The sequence below is a fragment of the Mobula birostris genome, chromosome 12 (genome assembly GCF_030028105.1).
Source record: "Mobula birostris isolate sMobBir1 chromosome 12, sMobBir1.hap1, whole genome shotgun sequence".
Taxonomy (NCBI): Eukaryota; Metazoa; Chordata; class Chondrichthyes; order Myliobatiformes; family Myliobatidae; genus Mobula; species Mobula birostris.
The window spans coordinates 14065211-14087321 of NC_092381.1; the positions used below are offsets into that span (position 1 = coordinate 14065211).

At 42.4% G+C, this 22111-nt stretch overlaps 1 protein-coding gene across 3 annotated transcripts in view; it reads left to right on the forward strand.

Moving 5' to 3' along the window:
- Positions 1 to 22111, forward strand: part of usp33 (ubiquitin specific peptidase 33) — a 129921-nt gene that overhangs the window by 20223 nt on the left and 87587 nt on the right. For all 3 annotated transcript variants that reach the window (XM_072273338.1, XM_072273339.1, XM_072273337.1), the window contains exons 6-12: positions 1954 to 2094; positions 5534 to 5627; positions 5830 to 5899; positions 8870 to 8983; positions 12329 to 12407; positions 15073 to 15424; positions 19502 to 19639. In XM_072273338.1, the coding sequence (XP_072129439.1) occupies positions 1954 to 2094; positions 5534 to 5627; positions 5830 to 5899; positions 8870 to 8983; positions 12329 to 12407; positions 15073 to 15424; positions 19502 to 19639 (988 nt within the window). The remainder of the gene's footprint in view (positions 1 to 1953; positions 2095 to 5533; positions 5628 to 5829; positions 5900 to 8869; positions 8984 to 12328; positions 12408 to 15072; positions 15425 to 19501; positions 19640 to 22111) is intronic.

Consider the following 22111-nt stretch of genomic DNA (forward strand, 5'->3'; position numbering starts at 1 on the left):
ATAAGGATGGCTGGTTATTTGAAGTTTTTGAATTCATTGTTGAAGACATCAACAGGAAATGGGGCACTCTTTTGGAGCTTATATGGACAAATTTGGAGCAGTCTCAAGGTGATTGGTTAACCACCTTACAACACATCTCAATTTAGTTCACAGTGGTGACTGAGCTTTCAATTGTATTTCACTAATTTTGTATCTCACTCCCACTCAAAACTGTCTTTGGTCAACGTAAGCTCAGGAAATAACACCTTCGTTTTCTGGAGAGGAGAAGAAGTGAGTAATATTATAGGGGTATACAGGTTCTTTCAGGATACAGTATTGAAACGACACCTCATTTTCTATTCAGGAAGTAATGTGTTTAACAGTTTCAGGTAACCAGCTGTTTCTGTTTGTGTCAGTTCTAATCTAAGGTCATCCTCATGTAACATTAACTCAGAATCAATAGGGAGAGAAAGATTACCAGATCTATTTAGTATTTTCAGAATTCCATTCTTATTCCATATTTTCAGTAAATGTTAAGCTTTATATCTCGTACTCCCAGCATTTCTGCCCCCGCCCCTGTTGCAGGCAGTTAACCACATTGGTGGTGTGGGCACGTGGCCAAGTGGTTAAGGCATTGGACTAGCGACCTGAAGATCGTGAGTTCGAGCCCCTGCTGAGGCAACATGTGTTGTGTCCTTGAGCAAGGCACTTAATCACACATTGCTCTGCGACAACACTGGTGCCAAGCTGTATGGGTCCTAATGCCCTTCCCTTGGACAACATTGGTGTCGTGGAGAGGGGAGACTTGCAGCAGGCAGCTGCTGGTCTTCCATACAGCCTTGCCCAGGCCTGCGCCCTGGAGAGTGAAGACTTTTCAGGCGCAGATCCATGGTCTCGCAAGACTAACGGATGCCTTTAATGGTTCTGGGGTTCCCTCTAGGCCTGGTAAAGTGAGGGAGGCAGATTTCTTTCAGTTGAGGATATTAGTAAACCAGGTGGGAATTTGCAATAAACTGGTAGGTCTGTGGTCATATTGACGTGATTAGTGTTTTCTGTGGGGAGTGGAGGGGAAGAAATCCAAATTGATTTAGATAGCTGAATTTAAATTCAAACTTTTGTTATGCTTGTAGTTTTATGCTCTGTGAACAAGTCCAGTAAATTAAACAAGATTCAAATTTACTTGTCATGTGTATATTAAAATATACACTGAAATACACCATTTGTGTTCACAACCAACATAACCTAAGGGTGTGCTGGGGGCTGCCCACAAGTGTTGTCGCACATTCCTGTGCTAACATAGTATACTCACAATATTCAGCAGAACAACATAGAGTAATGTTACAGTTCCCTTTAGCATCAAACCACTCTGTTTGATGTCTGTGCAACTGTCCTCTCTCTTGAAACTTATCCATGCATTAGTTTTGGGAAGCCAGGGTTCTGTTTTGGGCAAGTAAAACATAGCCTCACTGTGGGAGATTTGTACGACCGACTTAAATGGGCAGTGCGAGTTCGGGGAACCAGAAATAGGCAGAAGTAGATTTGCATCCTTAATCAGAATCATGTTTATTTTCACTGATACTCATGAAATTTGTTGTTTGTTTTTGTGGCAGCAGCAGAGTGCAATACATTAAAAAATACTATAAGTTCCAATAAGAAACTTATTTTTAAAAAAACCTGCAGAAAGAGAACAAAATAGTGAGGTAGTGTTGGTAGGTTTATAAACTGGAGAAACGAGATCTTCTCATTTGGAAGCACAGATTCACTGTGCACGGGCTTTACGCCATGAACCAAAATTATTAAGCAAGGGGTCTGTTGTCCCCAGGTTGGGAACCCCTGTTAGACCAAGTGATAACCCATTGGTTTTTGCTTGCTGAGACAGCTTGAAGGACTACGTTGGATCTCAGCATTTGTATAGAATTTTAACTTCTTCAAATTAGAAGCTGCATTGAAACTCACTGCTCCCATTTTTTGCAGGAAACCATGCACAATCTCACTGTAAACCTCACCACCTTGCGAGTCTGGTGTTACGCGTGTAGCAAAGAAGTCTTTCTGGATCGGAAGCTTGGGCCCCCTCCAGTGCAAAATGGGAGAATACTTCAGGTTCCTGAAAGCCAGGTAGGCATGTGGACTTCATCTGACCACCTTGACAGGACTGACTTTGCTTCTGTACCACCTGTGTATGGATGGAATTATCTGTATGATGGTTTGCAAGCAAAACTTTCCAATGTATCTCGGTGAATGTAATAATAATAAACCAATTCGAAATTAGCGGAGATTAGAAGAACTTACTGAAGTATATTTTTTAAATTTAGAGATACTGTGCAGTAACAGGCCCTTCTGTCCCATGAGCCCGTGATGTCCAATTACACCCATGTGACCAATTAACCTACTAACCCAAAGATGTTTTGAATGTGGAAGGAAACTCACATGAAGCAGACAGTGGCAGGAATTGAACCCAGGGAGATGGCCCAGTAAAGCTAGAGTGCCACCCCAAATGTCTGCAGCTCTTGAAGCATGTTTGTCCTACACCAATAATGTCATTGACCAATAAATATTATGAGGTAAAGAAGGGAAAGCTTTTCATTCAATACTGTCTGTTATAGCAACATTCTACTTGTTATTCCATGTGGAATGGTGTGGTTCAGGTTCTGCTACTCACTGTTCTGGAGAAGGTGGTGTTAATGAGGTGCAACTGAGTTTCATGCTGTGCAGAGAACATTGACAGCCCACAGTGCTGCATTGGAGTTTCACATACACTCAGTGGCCATGTTGTTTGGTACCTTCTGAACCTAACAAAGTGGCCACTGAGTGTATGTCCATGGTCTTCTGCTGCTGTAGCCCATTAACTTCAAGGTTTAACATGTTGTGAATTCAAGGATGCTCTTCTGCACACCACTGTTGTAATACATGGTTATTAAGAGTTACTGTCACCTTCTTGTGATCTTGAACCAGTCTGGCCATTCTCCCCTGACCTCTCTCATGAACAAGACGGTTTCAAACACAGAGTGCTGTTCACTGATTTTTTTTCTTTTCTGCACCATTCTCTGTAAACTCTAGAGGCTGTTGTGCATGAAAATTCCAGGAGAACAGCAGTTTCTGAGATAATCAACCATCCTATCTGGCACCATCAATCATTCCATGGTCAAAGTCATTTAGTTTACATTTCTTCCCCATTCTGGTGTTTAGTCTGAACATCAACAGAACCTCATGTCTGCATGCTTTTATGGATTGAATTGCCACCAGATAATTGGCTGATTAGGTATTTGCATCAATGTACAAGTGTAACTAACAAGGTGGCCGCTGAGCGTAAGTTGGACAGGGAAGTGGTAGTGCCATACACCCTTCTTGATGAGCCTTTTGAGTTTGCAGGTGGGATGATTGCTCCTTGGTGTTGGGTCATGCCCTCAGGTAAAGATTCAAGTGTAAATCCGATGAAAGCATTGTGGTTCAGACACTCCATAATCAACATTGTTGACATCTAAGATCCTTTTTTAGTAAGTTGGTGAATGAATATTGCTGAAACTAATATATTTTCTATATTTTCTGAAGTGTAGAAAGTATAGTTTACCCATTTAAAGTAAAAATCCTTTAAATAAGATCTTTGATAAATGCTAAACAATATGGCATATGATACCTTGGCTTTCAATAGTCAGGGGAATTAAGTTCAATAATCGTAAGGTAATGTTGCAGTGCTATAAAACCCTGCTTCGGCCACATTTGGAATTTTATGTTCAGTTCTGGTTGCTTCATTATTGGAGGATGTGGAACCTTTAGAAAGGGTGCAGAGAAAATTTATCGGGATACTGTCTGGATCAGAAAGTATGTCTAATTAGAAAGGTGGAGTGAGCTAGAGCTTCTCTCTTGGATCATAGGAGGATGAGAGGTAAATAAGATGATAAGAGGCAGATTGGGTAGATAGCCAGAGACTTTTTCCCAGGGGCAGAAATGCCAAACACCAGGGGGCATAATTTTAAGGTGTTTGGAGGAAAGTGTTGGGGGAGGGATGTCAGAGGTAAGTTTTCTTTACACTGTGAGTGGCGGTGGGGGTTGTGGAACACCCTGCCAGGGCTGCTGCTAGAAGCTGATACATAATTAGGGGCATTTCAGAAATTCTTAGATGGGCTCATGGGTGATAGAAAAATGGAAGGCTACGTAGGAGGGAAGGGTTAGATTGGTCTTAGAATGTAGAACATAGAACAGTACAGCACAGGAACAGACCCTTTGGCCCACAATGCTGTGCCAAATCAGCTAAAAAGTAAATCAAAACCCCTCCTACTTATAGGATGTCCATATCCCTCCATCTTCCTCGCATTCATGTGTCTATCTAAAAGTCTCTTAAAAATCCCTAATGTTTCTGCCTCTGCCACCACCCCAGGCAGTGCATTTGAGGCACCAACCATTTTCAGTCTCAAAAACTTGCTCCTCACATTTCCTTTGAAATTATCCCCTCTCACCTTAAATCCCTCTGGCATTAGACATTTCAACCCTTGGAAAAATGTATTGCCTGTCTACTCTATCTATGCCTCTCATAATCTTATAAACTTCTATCAGATCTCCCCTCAGCCTCCATTGCTGCAGAGAAAACAACCCAAGTTTGTCCAACCTCTCATTATACCACATGCCCTCTAGTCCAGGCAATATCCTGGTAAACCTCCTCTGCACCCTCTCTGAAGCCTAGGCATTTTCCCTAGAATGGGCCTAGTGTGGGCGCTGGTGAGACCACACCTGGAGTACTGTGTGCAGTTTTGGTCTCCAAATTTGAGGAAGGACATTCTTGCTATTGAGGAAGTGCAGCGTAGGTTCACAAGGTTAATTCCCGAGATGGCGGGACTGTCATATGTTGAAAGATTGGAGCAACTGGGCTTGTATACTCTGGAATTTAGAAGGCTGAGAGGGGATCTTATTGAAACATATAAGATTATTAAGGGATTGGACACGCTGGAGGCAGGAAGCATGTTCCCGCTGATGGGTGAGTCCAGAACCAGAGGCCACAGTTTAAGAATAAGGGGTAGGCCATTTAGAATGGAGCTGAGGAAAAACTTTTTCACCCAGAGAGTGGTGGATATATGGAATGCTCTGCCCCAGAAGGGTGTGGAGGCCAAGTCTCTGGATGCTTTCAAGAAAGAGATGGATAGAGCTCTTAAAGATAGCAGAATCAAAGGTTATGGGGATAAGGCAGGAACTGGATACTGATTGTGGATGATCAGCCATGATCACAGTGAATGATGGTGCTGGCTCAAAGGGCCGAATGGCCTACTCCTGCACCTATTGTCCATTGTCTGTTGAATGGGGCAACCAGACTCTATGCAATCCTTCAGATGTGGCCTAACTAGAGTTTTATAAAGTAGCTTAGATGTCCAGCACAACATCGTGGGCCGGAGGGCCTGTTCTGTGTTGTAGTGTTCTCTGTTCTTTGTTAATGGATGGAAATACTAAACGAATAGTGGTTTATTGCATATTCACATTCCTGTGTGCATCTTGTAATGGACACATGCAAGTTGTGTCCAAGTTGTACGTGACTTTTCTCATACTCTTCTGTGCATTTGTATTCCAGGACCTGTCTCCTGAGCAGTCAACAAAGGATCGCAAGACAATAATGGGAACTTATCTAGATGCAGAAGCTGATTATGATGATATCAAGTCAAGAGGTCTGATGTTCAAAGTGGCTGATTTTTTTGTTTAGCTGTTAATACTTCTCTGTCCAGGGAAAGTTAAAGCAATTGTTTTAAAAATATAAAGCACATATTGAAGCGAGACAGGCTGAAGTGATCACCAGCTTCCATTTCTATTCATGCGGATGTGTGTTGTATTTTAAGAGGTGTGGATTTTAAACTTGTATTGTTTCTCCAGGTCTCACTGGTTTGAAAAACATCGGAAACACTTGCTATATGAATGCTGCTCTTCAGGCTCTTTCTAACTGGTATGCATCAGCTCTGAAGAGCTGTTAATACATTTCATGCATAATCCTTTTCCTTGGGTTAATAATCTAACTTACTATTTGAATTTAATTCAGTGTTTCTTATTGTATTTTTCTCATTTAAACTACTTTCGATATTGCTCTGGTTAAGACTTGTGTCTAACTGGAACAGAGGGAATTGACCTCAGTTCCCAATCTGTTCTGAGCAAGTTAATTTCAATGGTAGCTGCTTCAAGAGAGGGAGCATTTTGACTTCATTTCTTCTAGCCTACCAAGTAGTGCTGCTCTGGATTGGGATGCCTGAGAATGCTATCTGAAATTCCAGTGAGAATAGGGTTAGGCTGAATTGTCATTTTCCCCTTTTGGTGAATATTTCTGCTTATTCCATCATCATCATCATCATCATCTTCTTTTTAAGCCTATCGCCCCTACTGGGGTATAGGCTGCCAGGAGTAGTTCACCAGAGTTCTCTGTCCTGGGTCGATAGATGCTTGAGTGGCCCTGTGGCACCTGCTTTTGCCACATGACTTCATGTTTCTTCTAGGTGAAGACCCTTCCTTTCCCAGGGATGAAGTCTTTGGAACTTCACTTGCCACTTCTGAAGCTCTGGATTTTTGCAGGATGAGTTTGCTAGCCTGGTACCCAACTCTCCTCCTTTCACAGCTGGGCTTGAAACTGTTCATGGGCTTCATCCTTCATCGTAAAGAGCAATTATTTGGCTCAGGGTCAGCATATTCAGAGGATGATGGGGAAGTTAGAAGCATTTCTAAGTTGCAGTTCCACCTTCGAGTAATACTTACATTTTCTTGTGTATTACTTTTCAAGTAATACTTACACAAAAACATCTGCAAGTGCTGAAAATCCAAGGCAAAACACGCAAAATGCTGGAGGAACTCCGACTGATTTTTTTTCTTTTTAAGCTTTGTACTGTTATTCATATGGTTTCTTGGGGAATGTACTTGGCAAAACAGTGCCATTTCCGTCATGTTACTAGTGAAGGGTGTGTTTTACTTCTGCATTCTCCGAGTTGATGTTTGGCCTCCTTGAACTGTTCAAGCCCTTGTCCTGAAGCGGCTGTCACCCCTGGTGTTTAGTAACAAATTCCTGTAAGTTTTGATACAGCCTCATTAAAGGAGTAACAATGTTATATCTACATAGGGTGCAAAGGAGATTTACCAGGACTCGAGGGCATGTCTTATGAAGATAGGTTGAACAAGATGGAGCTTTTCTCTTTGGAGTGAAGGAGAATGAGATATAAATTATATCTGTATTTTACATAAAATTAGAATTAAGTATGCCATGCAAACAGAGTGAAAAAATAGTGAGGTAGTGTACACGGGTTATAATATATCCAGAGACTTTTCCGCAAGGTGGAAATGGCTAATATAAAGGGGCATAATTTTAAGATGATTGAATGTCGGAGGTAGGTTTTTTTTAAGAGTGGTGGGTGCATAGAACACCCTGCCAGGTGTAGTGGTAGAGGCAGACACATTAGGGGCAGTTAAGAAGCTCTTAGGTAGGCATAATGAAGGGCTATGTAGGAGGGAAGGATTAGATTGATTTAAGAATAAAGCTAAAAGGTCTGCATAACATCATGGGCCAAAAGGCCTGTTTTGTGCTGTAATGTTCCATATACTTGGAATGGGAATCAAAGATTTTTTTTCCCCTGGTGAATCAGAGACTGAAAGGACACCTGATAGAAGTTTATAAAATTATGATTGGTATTGATCAGATAGCCTGTCAGAATCTTTTCCTCAGAGTAAAAATACCAGTGGACAGAGCTTTAAGGTGAGACGGGAAATTCTAAAGATCTGTGGTGCAAGAATAATAGGTGCCTGGAAAATTGCTCCCAGGAATGGAAGCATAAGGAGATACCAAGTGGTGTTTAAGTACGAACTTTCTTGCGTGATAAAGGAGATGGTATTTGGGAAGTATAGGTATTTGCAGAAGAAAGGCCTGGCAATCTACTTCCGTATCTTGCCACGAAAACCCTATGGACAACTACACTGTCTGTAGGGTCACCATGAGTCGACGATGACTCAATTTAAAATTGTACATCGTTATTATTTGACAAAGGAGAGACTGTCTAAAATATTTCCTAATGTTGATAGTCAGTATGATAGATGTAAAACTGAGACAGCTACATTGACATATGTTTTGGTCGTGTTCTGTATTGAAACAGTTTTGGAAATCTATTTTCTCTACAATTTCTAAAACTTTAAAAATTAATTTACAACCTAATAAATTGACAGTTTTGTTCGGTATAATCCCTCAATATATTCACGGTATTTCTATATCAGACCAACATGTAATTGCATTTGTCACATTATTGGCCAGAAGGGCTATTTATTAAAATGGAAAGATGCCTCTGCTCCCACTTTGATACAATAGTTCTCTCAGGAGATGTTATGTCTTAGTTTGGAGAAAATCAGAAGTCGAAACTTTTGATCCTTGATTTGACTTTGAGAAAAGGTGGGGCTCTTTTTCCTGCTACTATCATTTGATTTGAGTTCATTAAGATGGTCTCCTTCTGATTCTTGGGTAAATGGATTTGGTTGGCGGATTTATGTCTGCCTTTTATGGAAGCTTGTGTGGCGTATAGCTCCGGGTTTGTGCTCCCAATGGATTTTTCTTTTTCATTTTTTATTGTTAGTAGGGTTTTTTTTGTTTAGTTAGTAGGGGTTCTTTTTTCCTTCTTACTTTTTTCCCAAAAAATAGCTTTAATATTATGTTTTTCCTTATTATTATTGATATATTGTTTAGCTTGGTTGATAGTTTAACTCTTATTGGTATGTTGACTTGATTACTTTAAGGGTTTTTTTGTTGATTTTCAATAATAATTAATAAAAAAGATTTTAAAATGAAATGAGTCGACGATGACTCAATGGCACTCAACAGCAACAGGTATTAGGGCTTTCCTTCTGAAGGTCAATTTTATACAATGTCACCTTTCATTTATTATTTCTTCCCCAGCCCACCTTTAACTCTGTTTTTCCTTGAGTGTGGAGGCTTGGTGCAGACCGACAAGAAACCAGCACTGTCAAAAAGTTACCAGAAACTAATGGCAGAAATATGGCACAAAAATCGGTAAGTTTCCTTACAGTTGTCATTCCTGCTTTTAGTTTTGTTATGTGGAGTACATAATTTTGGAACATTTCACAGCTGGGTAAAGAAGATAAACATAAGAGATTCTGTAGATGCTGGAAATCCGGAATGTTGAAGGAATTCAACAGGTTAGGCAGCATCCATGGAAGGGAATAAACAGTCGGTGTTTTGGGCCAACTGGAAAGGAAGGGGGAAGAAGCCAGAATTAGAAAGTGGGGTGGGGGGAGAGGAAGGAGCATAATCTGCCAGGTGATAGGTTAAACCAGGTGAGAGAAAGATATTGTTCAACAAAGGTAGTTTCTTTTGACTTAGCATCCTTTGAAGGAGAAGAGCAAGCCAAAAAATGGGAGTAAGTAATGATTGGAAATATGAGCAGATTGCAATAACTATTGGATGAGCTGTTACATTCCACCTACATTCTCTGCTGCATCTGGAGTTGCAAATGTCCATGCGGTAAATTGGCCATGTCTGGAGACACTAGACTGCAAATGTTGGAATCTGGAGCAACAAGCAATATGACGGAGAGTTGAGCAGCATCAATGAGAAGAGGATGATGCAAGGGTCTGATTCATGGTTCATCCCATGCAGTTGTGTGCCAGAAGACTCTCCGATCTATGGGCTATTCCCAGAGACACACTGAGATGGACATCAAGTGCTGCTGGAAGATCATCAGCTCAGTAAAAGCAGCCCTTTGGTCTGCCCACACATTGAGATGTCCTTGGAAATGCTGCCGACTGGCGCATTCCTGGCTGCAGGAGTACTTGCTGAAGAACACACTGAAGCCAGTGCAAGGGCTCAGTGAGAGAGGATGACAGTATAATGTTCTTTTCCTGCTGGACAGGGAGGAGCCAGGTTGGGTGAGGAAGACCCTCAGTTATTGTAATAGTATACCACCCCAGGGACCCATATGAGTAGCACAGTCCTCTTGGTTTTAAGAACTGGTCTTAGAATTCTACTTAATGCATTGTCAATGAATGTAAAAATGAAAAGGCATTGTGTAGTTTATTCTTACAGTTTTTTTATTATAAAATTTATCTTGATATAAAAAATGTGGGAAGAAAGGAGTTGTTAATGTTTCAGGTCAAAGCCCGATATCAAGACTGAGTTCCTCCAACAAATTGTTGATTTAAAGCAGACTGGTGCTCATAGTGTCAGAATGTAGCAATCATAGGATCATAAGACATGGGAGGAAAATTAGGCCATTCAGCCCATTGAGTCTACTCCACCAGCCCTTCATGGCTGATTTATTATCCATCTAAACCCCATTCTTCTGCCTTCTGTCCTGACTAATCAAGAACCTGTCAGTCTCTGCTTTAAATATACTCAATGACTTGTCCTCCACAGCCGTCTGTGGCAATGCATTCCACAGATTCACCACCATCTGGCGAAAGAAATACCTCCTCTTCTTTGTTCTAAATGGGCCTCCCTCAATTCTGAGGCTTGCCCTCAGGTCGTAGACTCCACCACTATGAGAAGCATCTCTCCACATCCACTTTATCCAGACCTTTCAATATTTGATTGGTTTCAATGAGATTCCCCCCCTTATTCATCTAAACTCCGGCAAGTACGGGCCCAGAACCATTACCATTGCCATCAGTTCCAGAGTTGCTGTGACAGAATCCTATGTGAGCCAGCAGGAACTGTGCTAGCACTCTGCTTTGAAACATTTTAATGACGAGGTTGTCAAGCAATTACTGCAGAGAATCATTGTGCGTTTGATATCGACTGCCAGCTCTAGGGCGGATTGGATGACTCTTTTTCCATTGTGGAAACATGTTAGGTTAAATGACCTTCTCTGTCATAAATTTTCAATGACTTTTGTGAATGTATTTCCATAATCTTGCTTATGATGTACTAACTGGGATGCACTTATAACTTTTTGGAATTTATTTAATAAGAATAACACTACTGCAGCTTCTTAAGCAAAGGAGTAGTGTACTCATTTGGTGTTTGGGTTTGTTTTTGTTACGTGGGTAAAGGAGTTGTCTCTTTCTTGCCTGGATCTTGCTGGGGTTTTCTTTTGTTCCAACAGTTTCATGATGGCCATATCCAATCTGAGATTGGCATTATAGAACTCAATAGCGTCCGGGGAATGAAGTAACGCACACAAAATACTGGAGAAATTTTCATCTTTTCCTGCCACAGAGCTCAGTGTCTGGTGTACAGTGACAGGCATGGAAACAATGTAGCTTCCTCATAGAACCAACCAAATATTACTAGGGCCAGTAGGCTGCTCATGAGTGGGCCAACTGGGAGAAGTAGCCTTCTTTGTCCGCATTCATCCTACACATACTGTAGACATCTTGGAAATAACTTGGAAAATGTGTTGCTTAGGTGGCTGATGGTTGAGTTGGGTTGTTCTGTCATCTTGGCAATTCACTTGCAAATGTTTCATCACCATACAAGTAAACAGCGCACTGATAGTATCTTCTCCTGACAAAATGTTTGCAAATGGATTGCCAAGATTGGGAAACCACTCAACTGTAGATATCTAACTGAAGATGTTAGAAAATGGCCAGTAACTCCTTCAGCATTTTATTGGAGAGGCAGGACTGAGGCTATAAGCAACACAAACAATTCAGGAGCCACTCAGCACGTTGGGCAGCATTGATGTAGAAGAATAAACAGTTGACGTTTTGGCTGAGACTCTTCATCAGGATTGGAAAGGAATTGGGCAGAAGTCAGAATAAGAAGGTGGGAGGGGAAGGAGTACAAGCTGGCAGGTCATAGTGAAACCAGGAGAGGAAGAAGGTGAGTGGGTGGGGACAGGGGGCTTAAGTGAGATACTGGGACGTGAAGGGCAGGAGAAGAAAGAATCTGATAGAGGAGAATGGACCATGGGAAAAAGGAAAGGAGGTGGAGCACTGGAGAGAGGTGATGGTCAGGTGAGGTGAAGAGAAGGGGTAAGAGGGAGCCAGAATGGGGAATAAGTAAGGGGGCTGGCGTGGGAGAAATTCTGTCAGGTTGGAGCCGACCCAGACAATATGCAGTGTTTCTCCTCCAACCTTAGAGTGGTCTGCCTCAACATTGCTGCAGAGGAGGCCTTGGAATGACATGTCAGAATGGGAAGTAGAATAAAAATAGGCAATCACTGGGAAATCCCACCTGTTGTGGCAGATGGAAAAAAGGTGTTTGATGAAACGGAAGTGAAGTATCCAGGTTTGTTTGGAGTGCTAATTGGCAATAGTATTCCTTTACATAGCACTGCCAATTTACTTTGGCCATGTTGAATAATGATTGACCACTGATGGTTATTAAAAAATATTGAAACCAGTGTATATGTAACCAACTTGCATATCCTCATAATCTTGCATATTGTCTCTCCAGCCCTAGCTACGTTGTGCCAACTAGTCTGTTCCAGGGGATTAAAACTGTGAATCCAATGTTTCGTGGATATTCTCAACAGGTGAGAATCTTATCACAGGCAATGGACATATTCTGATGCAGATTCACTGGAAGCCTCGGTAGCATTTCAGTTAGTGTGACGCTATTACAGCTCAGGGTGTTGGAGCTCAGAGTTCAATTCTGGCGTCATCTGTAAGGAGTCTGTATGTCCTCCCCATGTGTGGGATTTCTCCAAGTGCTCTGCTTTTCTCCCACAGTCTAAAAATGTACTGGTTGGTAAGTTAATTAGTGATTCTAAATTGTCCCATGATAACATTAGGGTTGAATTGGGGAGTTGCAAAATAAATTCACCAGAATTATACCGAGGTTTAAAGAGTTAAATTCAGGACAGGCTTAAGTCCAAGTTTATTGTCATCTGACTGTATAAGCGAAACAATGTTCCTCTGCACCCTCAATACATCTATCACACACAGCACATTAAACGAAACATTACCACAATCCGGAAAGGCCGCTGCAACTATGCGTGCCACCATTTTGTGACATAAACTTGGCTTGTGTTTATTGTAGTGCAAGTAATTTTAGTGTGACAATATCAACATACCTATGACATTAGAGGAATTAAAAAGGATTTTAGAAATGCAGCTGCAGAGATCATTAACTCTGAGACACTATTATTATTAAAGACTATTCATGAAGGAGGTAGTTGTGCATTTTCGGAAGAGAGGTGAAAGAACTATGGACTGTGATATTTGTATGGTTGTGCAGGCATGATAAACTAATTGAGTTCCTGTGATGTTCAGTTTGTAACCATATTCCTATGTCTACATTTCCTTTGATATGAGAGGCCATTTGGCATGCTAAATTTATGCCAGTACACATAGCAATCCTGTTCCCTACTGACTTTCCCTATAAACTTTTCTCCCGTGACGTTACTGCACACTCATGGCGACAGAGTGGCCAGTTGACCTACCGACCTATATTTCCTGTGGGATGTGGGAGGAAACCGGAGGAAACCAGAGTATCCAGGAGAAACTTCCATGCTCATATAAAGACCATAAGGCATAGGAGCAGAATTAGGCCATTCAGCCCATTGAATCTGCTCCACCATTCCATCATGGAGGGACTTCTCAGTTCTTCTGCACCACTGATGTTTGAAATTTCTCCCCATTTAGATAATATTCCACACTATTGTACTTTTCACCAAAATACATTATCATACATATCCCAACACTGTATTCCATCTACCAATTGTTTTTGGCCCATTTTTCTAATTTGTCCTGCTGCAATCACATTGCTTCCTCAGTACTACCTACCCCTCTGTCTATCTTTGTATCATCTACATTGACAAACAATGTGAAAAGCAGCGGTCCCAATACTAACCCCTGAGGAACACCACTAGTTACCAGCAGCCAATCAGAAAAGGCCCCTTTTACTCCCACTCACTGCCTCCTGCCTGTCATTCCGCTATCCATGACAGTATCTTTCCTGTAACGCCACAGGATTTTACCTTGGTAACTGGCCTCATGACTAGCACCGTATCAAATGCCTTCTGAAAATCTAAGTAAATTACGTTCTCTCCTTTGTCCACCCTGCTTGGTACTTTTTGAAGAACTCGAACAGATTTTGTCAGGCAAGATTTCCCTTTATAGAAACCATGCTGACTTTGACTTATTTTATCATTGGTCTCCAAATACCTCAAGCTCACCCTTAATAATGGACTCCAACACTTTCCCAACCACTGAGGTTAGACTAACCGACCTATAATTTCCTTTCTTTTGCTTTCATCCCTTCTTAAAGTGTGGAGTGACATTTGCAATCCTCCAGTCCTCCAGGACCATGCCAGAATCAAGTGATTCTTGAAAGATCATGACCAATGCATCAGTTATCTCTTCAGCAACCTCTCTCAGGACTCTGGGATGTAGTCCATCTGGTCCAGGTGATTTATCCACCTTAAGACCTTTGCGTTTGCCTTGCACTTTTTCCTTTGTAATAGCAATGGCACTCACTCCTGCTCCTTGACACTCTAGGATCTCCTACACATTGCTAGTGTCTTCCACAGTGAAGGCAGATGCAAAGTACCCGCTAAGTTCTCATTACTAACTCACTAGCATCATTTTCCAGTGATCCAATATCAACTTTTATCTCCCTTTTACACTTTATATAACTGATAAAACCTTTGGTATCCTACTTTATATTATTGGCTAGTCTGCCCACACATTACATCTTTTTCCTCCTTATAGCTTTTTTAGTTGCCTTTCGTTGGATTTTAAAAGCCTTCCAATTATCCAACTTCCCACTCACTTTTGCTACCTTATATGCCCTTTCCTTGTCTTATATGCAGTCCTTAACTTCCTTTGTTAGCCACGGTTGCCTACCCTTGCCATTTGAGAATTTCTTCCTCTGTGGGACATATCTGTCTTGAGCCTTGTGAACTATCCCCAGAAACTTCAGCCATCTCTGTCCTGCCATCATCCCCACCAGTGTCCTCCTCCAATCCACCTGAGCAAGCTCCTCTCTCGTGCTTCTGTAATACCCTTTTTTCCATTGCGATACTAATATATGTGTTATGCTTCTCCCTCTCAAATTGCAGTATGAATTCAACCATATTATGATCACTGCCTTCTAAGTGTTCCTTTACATTAAGCTCCTTAATGTAATCTGTAGACTTAGAGAATAGTTGTAATTTGCCAGATCTTAGCTTTAATACTGTTGTGTCTGTTCCCCAGGATGCCCAAGAATTTTTGCGCTGTTTGATGGATCAACTTCATGAAGAACTGAAGGAACAAGTCACAGAACAGACTGAAGATTCCCAGTGTGTAACCATGGAAGAACAAATGGAGGAAGAAAACATGTCAGATAATGAATTTCAGTCCTGTGACTCGTGTGCTGGCAGTGACAAGGCTGATGGTGAGACCAACTCAAAGATGTTGGTGGAAGATCAGGGGGGAGACCTGGTGCACGAGGAACTGAAAAACCACACACCAGTAAAAGTCCGGCCACAAGAGAGAAACATACTGCATAAACTTTATAACCATGGCTCTGGAGATGATTTAGATAAAGACATGGACACTTCCACAGGTACTGATCAAAGAGTACTCAGTCATTATGTTCAAAGCAGTTTGCTGGGCAGTTGGGGGCATACAGGCCTATATTCTGTGGATTTTTTTTTAGGTTAATACCCCGCATGGTCACTGCTTGATTTTTCTTTTGTGTGCTCTTCTGGTCTCTCCTTAACCAGTACATCCTAAAGAGGAGGGTGGCACGGTAGTATGACAGTTAGTGCAACGTTTTGCAGTGCTTGCAACCTGGATTCAATTCCCGCCACTGTCTGTAAGGAGTTTGTACCTTCTCCCACGTGTTTCCTCCCACATTGTAAAGTTGCAAAGGTTAGTAGGTTAATTGATCACATGAGTATAATTGGGTGGCAGGGGATTTTTGGGCTGGAAGGGCCTGTTTCTGTGTCAGATAGTAATGTAGAGTCACAACCCAGAATAGTGCGAGAAAGTGTATGGGATAACATCTCCTCTGTCTCACCCAAACGTAACTTTCCTTTATACAGCATCTTTATCACAGTAATCTATCTGCATGTCTTAAAGTTGTATACAATTTGATGGCAATCTTGTGAGAAGTTGCTGGGATATGTTAACCCACAGCATAGCCAAGAAGTGTGTTTCAAGAAATGCTTTAAAATGAAGGAAAGCTGAAGTTGTTTGGAGAGAGAATCCCTGAGGGAGGATCACGGCAGATGAAGGAATACTAGCTAATAGTATTTCAGCTTGACCTTTCAGTCTCTTCATAACAGCACTGAGGATAAATCAACATGAACTGTAATAGTTAAAGACGTGTTACCCCATGTTCTCAATTGATAAAGCTCTTGGCAGTGATTGAGAGCTGATTGATACACAGCACTTGAAAGATTAAAGGTTAGTTTTATTTGTCACATGCATATTGAAACACCAGTGAAATGTATCATTCGCATTAATGATCAACACTGTCTGAATATATGCTGGGGGCTGGAATGTCAAAATATTAAATTCCTCTCTTTCCATTAATTTTGAGAGAATATATGTTAGACTATGGTTGCTATGTAATTTATATTATAGACTGCCAACATGTAAATAAGTTTCCTGCATTGTGCTGCAACCAGTATCTTCGTAATCTTGCTCCCCTGGACCTGCTGCTCCTGTTTACTGTGTGTAGAAATTTTCCATTTGTTGTCCTGCTTTCAAAGATCCATATATATTTTATTTGCCATATTTATGCTCACAACTTCCCAAATCCTGTGCTGCCTTCTTTTTTCGTAACAATTTTCAAATTGTTTAATAGATATTGATAGAAGTTGAATACCTCTGCACATTTGAGCTTGCCTTAAGACTGTAAGACATATGAGCAGAATTTGGCCACCCAGCCCATGCCCTACCATTCCATTGTGGCTGACTTATTATCCTTCTCCTGCCTTCTCCCTGTAATCTTGAATGCCTTTACTAGTTAAGAACCTACCAACCTCCCCTTTAAATATACCCGATGACCTGGCTGCCACAGCTGTCTGTGGCAGTGAATTCCACAGATTTATCACCTACTGGCTGAAGAAATTCCTTCTCATCTCTGATCCAAAGGGATGCCCTTCTATTCTGGGGCTGTGCCCTCTGAATTTAGACTCCTCCAGATGTTTTAACACAACTGTGTCCATTACAGCATGAAGGAAAATTGGACTGGGTAGTCTGGGTGTGGGTATTATTTCTTTGCTGTTAATAATAGATGTGATAATATCATTAATGTGCTTAATGCTCATTTCATTAATGATTGAAATTGGTATGGAAATATGCAATTTACAGCCCATGACCTCACTTGCAGTAAAACAGGGTGTAAACCCCATCCATTGTTACCAACTGTGCGTAAATTAGTGTCCTTTCTGGTACTTAATAGGACCATAGACACGGGAGCAGGATTAGGCCATTCGACCTATCGAGTCTGCTCCGCCGTTCCATTAGAGCTGATTTGTTATCCCCTCAACCCCATTCTCCTGGCTTCTCCCCGTAACCTTTGACATCCAAGTTGATCAAGAACCTATCAACATCGCTTTAAATACATGTGACGTTGCTGTTTTCTTCCTCATTATACCCCCCTGACTGATCACTGATCTGTTTGTGCAAGCAATCAATCCTCTGACAATGAGTTGTTTGTTTTAGTTGTTCACTGCCGCAATCACTCCTCTAATCCCTGTAAGCATTATGAAAGTGTTGCTTATTTGGTTTAGGGCCATTAGAGAGCACAGGGGTTATTGAGAGGGCAGAGTCATTAGGAGAAAGTGATGTGGCCAGACATAATGAAAAATGCTTAACCCTCTCTCCTGAGTTTTCTCCTTCCTCCATGGCACCCCTTTAAATAGTTGATATGGCTGTAATGAAGAGTGTACTTTAAAGGTGAGACCTGTTTGCCATCAGTTATAAGGCTGATGTTGAACTGAAAACTACAGCCAGCTGCCAAAAGTTCACAGCTTAAAGTAAATTTATCATCAAAGTATGTATATGTTACCATATACTATATTGAGAATCATTTACATGCAGGCATTGATAGGAAAAGTAAAGAAATACAATAGAATCTATGAAAACAATACATAAGTAAAGACTGACAAGCAACCAATGTGCAAAAGAAAATAATGTACAAATTTAAAAAGATAATACTAATAACAAAAGTTATAAAAGAGTCCTTGAAAGTGAGTTGGTAGGTCATAGAATTTGTTCAGAGTTGAGTCTGTGAAAGTTATCCATGTCGTTTCCAGAGCTTGATGATTGAGGGGTAATAACTGTACCTGAATGTGATAGTGTTGGACCAAAGGTTCCTCTTCCTCCTGCTTTGGTGGTCTGAGCGATAATAGAGCATGGTCTTGTATGGTGGGGGTCCTTGATGATGGATGCTGTATTTAAAGTGCCTGCATTTGCTCCTTACGGTAGTGATATTCGTCACTTTAGTTCAAAAAAGGTTCAAAGGTACACCAAATCAGCAGAACATACCCAAGTTATTGTATTTTTAATATAAATTGATAAAGCTGAATCATTTGTGAGTCCCTAAATTGGGCATAAAGATAAATGCAGAAGCACGTACTGCCAGAAATAAGTAAAATGCAATTTATAGGCAATGGAGTACAAAAAACAAAAAGAAATTAGTGACACACATAAAAGTTGCTGGTGAACGCAGCAGGCCAGGCAGCATCTCTAGGAGGAGGTACAGTCGACGTTTCGGGCAGAGACCCTTCGTCAGGACTAACTGAAAGAAGAGCCAGAAAGAGATTTGAAAGTGGGAGGGGGAGGGGGAGATCGGAAATAATAGGAGAAGACAGGAGGGGGAGGGATGGAGCCAAGAGCTGGACAAGTGATTGGCAAAAGGGATATGAGAGGATCATGGGACAGGAGGCCTAGGGAGAATGAAAAGGGGGAGGGGGGAACACAGAGGATGGGCAAGGGGTATAGTCAGAGGGAGAAAAAGGAGAGAGAGAAAGAATGTGTGTATAAAAATAAATAACGGATGGGGTACGAGGGGGAGGTGGGGTATTAGCGGAAGTTAGAGAAGTCAGTGTTCATGCCATCAGGTTGCAGGCTACCCAGACGGAATATAAGGTGTTGTTCCTCCAACCTGAGTGTGGCTTAATCTTTACAATAGAGGAGGCTGTGGATAGACATATCAGAGTGGGACTGGGACGTGGAATTAAAATGTGTGGCCACTGGGAGACCCCCCCCCCCCCCCCGCCTCTTCTTTCTCCTTAGGCTCCTGTCCTATGATCCTCTCATATCCCTTTTGCCAATCAACTGTCCAGCTCTTAGCTCCATCCCTCCCCCTCCTGCTTCTCCTATCATTTCGGATCTCCCCCTCCCCCTCCCACTTTCAAGTCTCTTTACTAACTCTTCTTTTAGTAGTCCTGACAAGCGGTCTCGGCCCGAAACGTCAACTGTACCTCTTCCTAGAGATGCTGCCTGGCCTGCTACGTTCACCAGCAACTTTTATGTGTTTTGCTTGAAACTCCAGCATCTGCAGATTTCCTTGTGTTTGCGTTAAGAAATTAGTGAGCTTGTTTCTAACTACATTATACAGAAAAACTGCTTTCACATTTTCTTTGAGTTGCGTAGTACAAGTAACGCTCATTTTTCTTATTTTTAGAGATTACTGCTGACGTGTCGGTGCACAGTTCTTCAAGACCTAGTAGTCCTATGCTGAATGAAGCAAATTCAAGGCTGTCCAGCAGCCCACCAAGATCTTCTTCAGTGTGGGGAGGTCTTGCCTCCTCACACAAAAAAGGTATTGTCTGTTTATTTTACCCTCTAATCAGGCTTTTATTTTGATAGCACTGCTGACTTTAATTCTGAAATACAGTTGGACCATGTCAGGGAGGGCAGCCATATTGTTTTTTGGTGGAGATATCCAGACAAAAGTGCATATACACAATCCTGTGTTGTAGAAACATAGAAACATAGAAAACCTATAGCACAATGCAGGCCCTTCAGCCCACAAAGCTGTGCTTGATTTTGATTTGGAGCAAGAAGGCTGTGGGTGAACGGCTAAGGATTTCCGGAGCAAAGGCAGTTTTACTACTCGGGGTAAAAGAGAGGCAAGACTGTGCAGGCGCATGACGTCAGCCAGTAGAGCGGGAAGAGTTTAAAAAGAAGACCGCCATATCCAGCGGCTGCGGAGTGAGAACATAGAACATGAATAGTACAGCACATTACAGGCCCTTCGGCCCACAATATTGTGCCGACCCTCAAACCCTGCCTCCCATATAAGCCCCCCACCTTAAATTCCTCCATATACCTGTCTAGTAGTCTCTTAAACTTCACTAGTGTATCTGCCTCCACCACTGACTCAGGCAGTGCATTCCATGCACCAACCACACTCTGAGTAAAAAACCTTCCTCTAATATCCCCCTTGAACTTCCCACCCCTTACCTTAAAGCCATGCCCTCTTGTATTGTGCAGTGGTGCCCTGGGGAAGAGGCGCTGGCTATCCACTCTATCTATTCCTCTTATTATCTTGTACACCTCTATCATGTCTCCTCTCATCCTCCTTCTCTCCAAAGAGTAAAGCCCTAGCTCCCTTAATCTCTGATCATAATGCATACTTTCTAAACCAGGCAGCATCCTGGTAAATCTCCTCTGTACCCTTTCCAATGCTTCCACCTCCAAGTGGAAGAAGTGGCAGAGTGATAGGGCTTTGGCTCAATGGGCTTAAGCTGTAACGAGGCGAGGTAGGTTTACCTGTGTTATTTGCAGAAAGAAAGTAGTACGTGTGTGAGGCTTGTTTTCTGTGCTCGGTGTCAGATGTGGGAGGTCCTGGAGTCTCCCAGCCTCCCGGACGGCCATATCTGCACCCAGTGTGTCGAGCTGCAGCACCTAAGGGATCGCGTTAGGGAACTGGAGATGCAGCTTGATGACCTTCGTCTGGTCAGGGAGAGTGAGGAGGTGATAGAAAGGAGTTATAGGCAGGTGGTCACACCGGGACCATGGGAGACAGACAAGTGGGTAACAGTCAGGAGAGGGAAGGAGAAGAGTCAGGTACTAGAGAGTACCACTGTGGCTGTGCCCCTTGACAATAAGTACTCCTGTTTGTGTACTGTTGGAGGGGACAGCCTACCTGGAGGAAGCAACAGTGGCCGTGCCTCTGGCACAGAGTCCGGCCCTGTGGCTCAGAAGGGTAGGGAAAGGAAGAGGAAGGCAGTAATGATAGGGGACTCTACAGTTAGGGGGTCAGACAGGTGATTCTGTGGACGCAGGAAAGAAACTCGGATGGTAGTTTGCCTCCCAGGAGCCAGGGTCCGGGATGTTTCAGATCGCGTCCAAGATATCCTGCAGTGGGAGGGAGAACAGCCAGAGGTCGTGGTACATATTGGTACCAGTGACATAGGTAGGAAAAGGGAAGAGGTCCTGAAAAAAGACTTTAGGGAGTTGGGAAGGAAGTTGAGAAGCAGGACCGCAAATATAGTCATCTCGGGATTACTGCCTGTGCCACGTGACAGTGAGTATAGGAGTAGAATGAGGTGGAGGATAAATGCGTGGCTGAAGGATTGGAGCAGGGGGCAGCGATTCAGATTTCTGGATCATTGGGGCCTCTTTTGGGGCAGGTATGACCTGTACGGAAAGGACAGGTTGCACTTGAATCCCAGGGGGACCAATATCCTGGTGGGAAGGTTTGCTAAGGCTACTGGGGAGAGTTTAAACTAGAATCGTTGGGGGGTGGGAACCAAACTGAAGAGACTGGGGAAGAGGCGGTTGGCTCACAAATAGAGAAAGCTTGGAGACAGTGTGTGAGGGAAGATAGGCAGGTGATAGAGAAGGGACGCGCTCAGATGGACAGTTTGAGATGTGACTACTTTAACGCAAGTAGTATTGTGAACAAAGTGGATGAGTTTAGAGCGTGGATCAGTACTTGGAGCTATGATGTGGTGGCCATTACAGAGACTTGGATGGCTCAGGGACAGGAATGGTTATTTCAAGTGCCGGGTTTTAGATGTTTCAGAAAGGACAGGGAGAGAGGCAAAAGAGGTGGGGGCGTGGCACTGTTGATCAGAGATAGTGTCACGGCTGCAGAAAAGGTGGACGTCGTTGAGGGATTGTCTCTGTGGGTGGAGGTTAGGAACAGGAAGGGGTCAATAACTTTACTGGGTACTTTTTATAGGCCGCCCAATAGTAACAGGGATATCGAGGAGCAGGTAGGGAAACAGATCCTGGAAAGGTGTAATAATAACAGAGTTGTCGTGATGGGAGATTTTAATTTCCC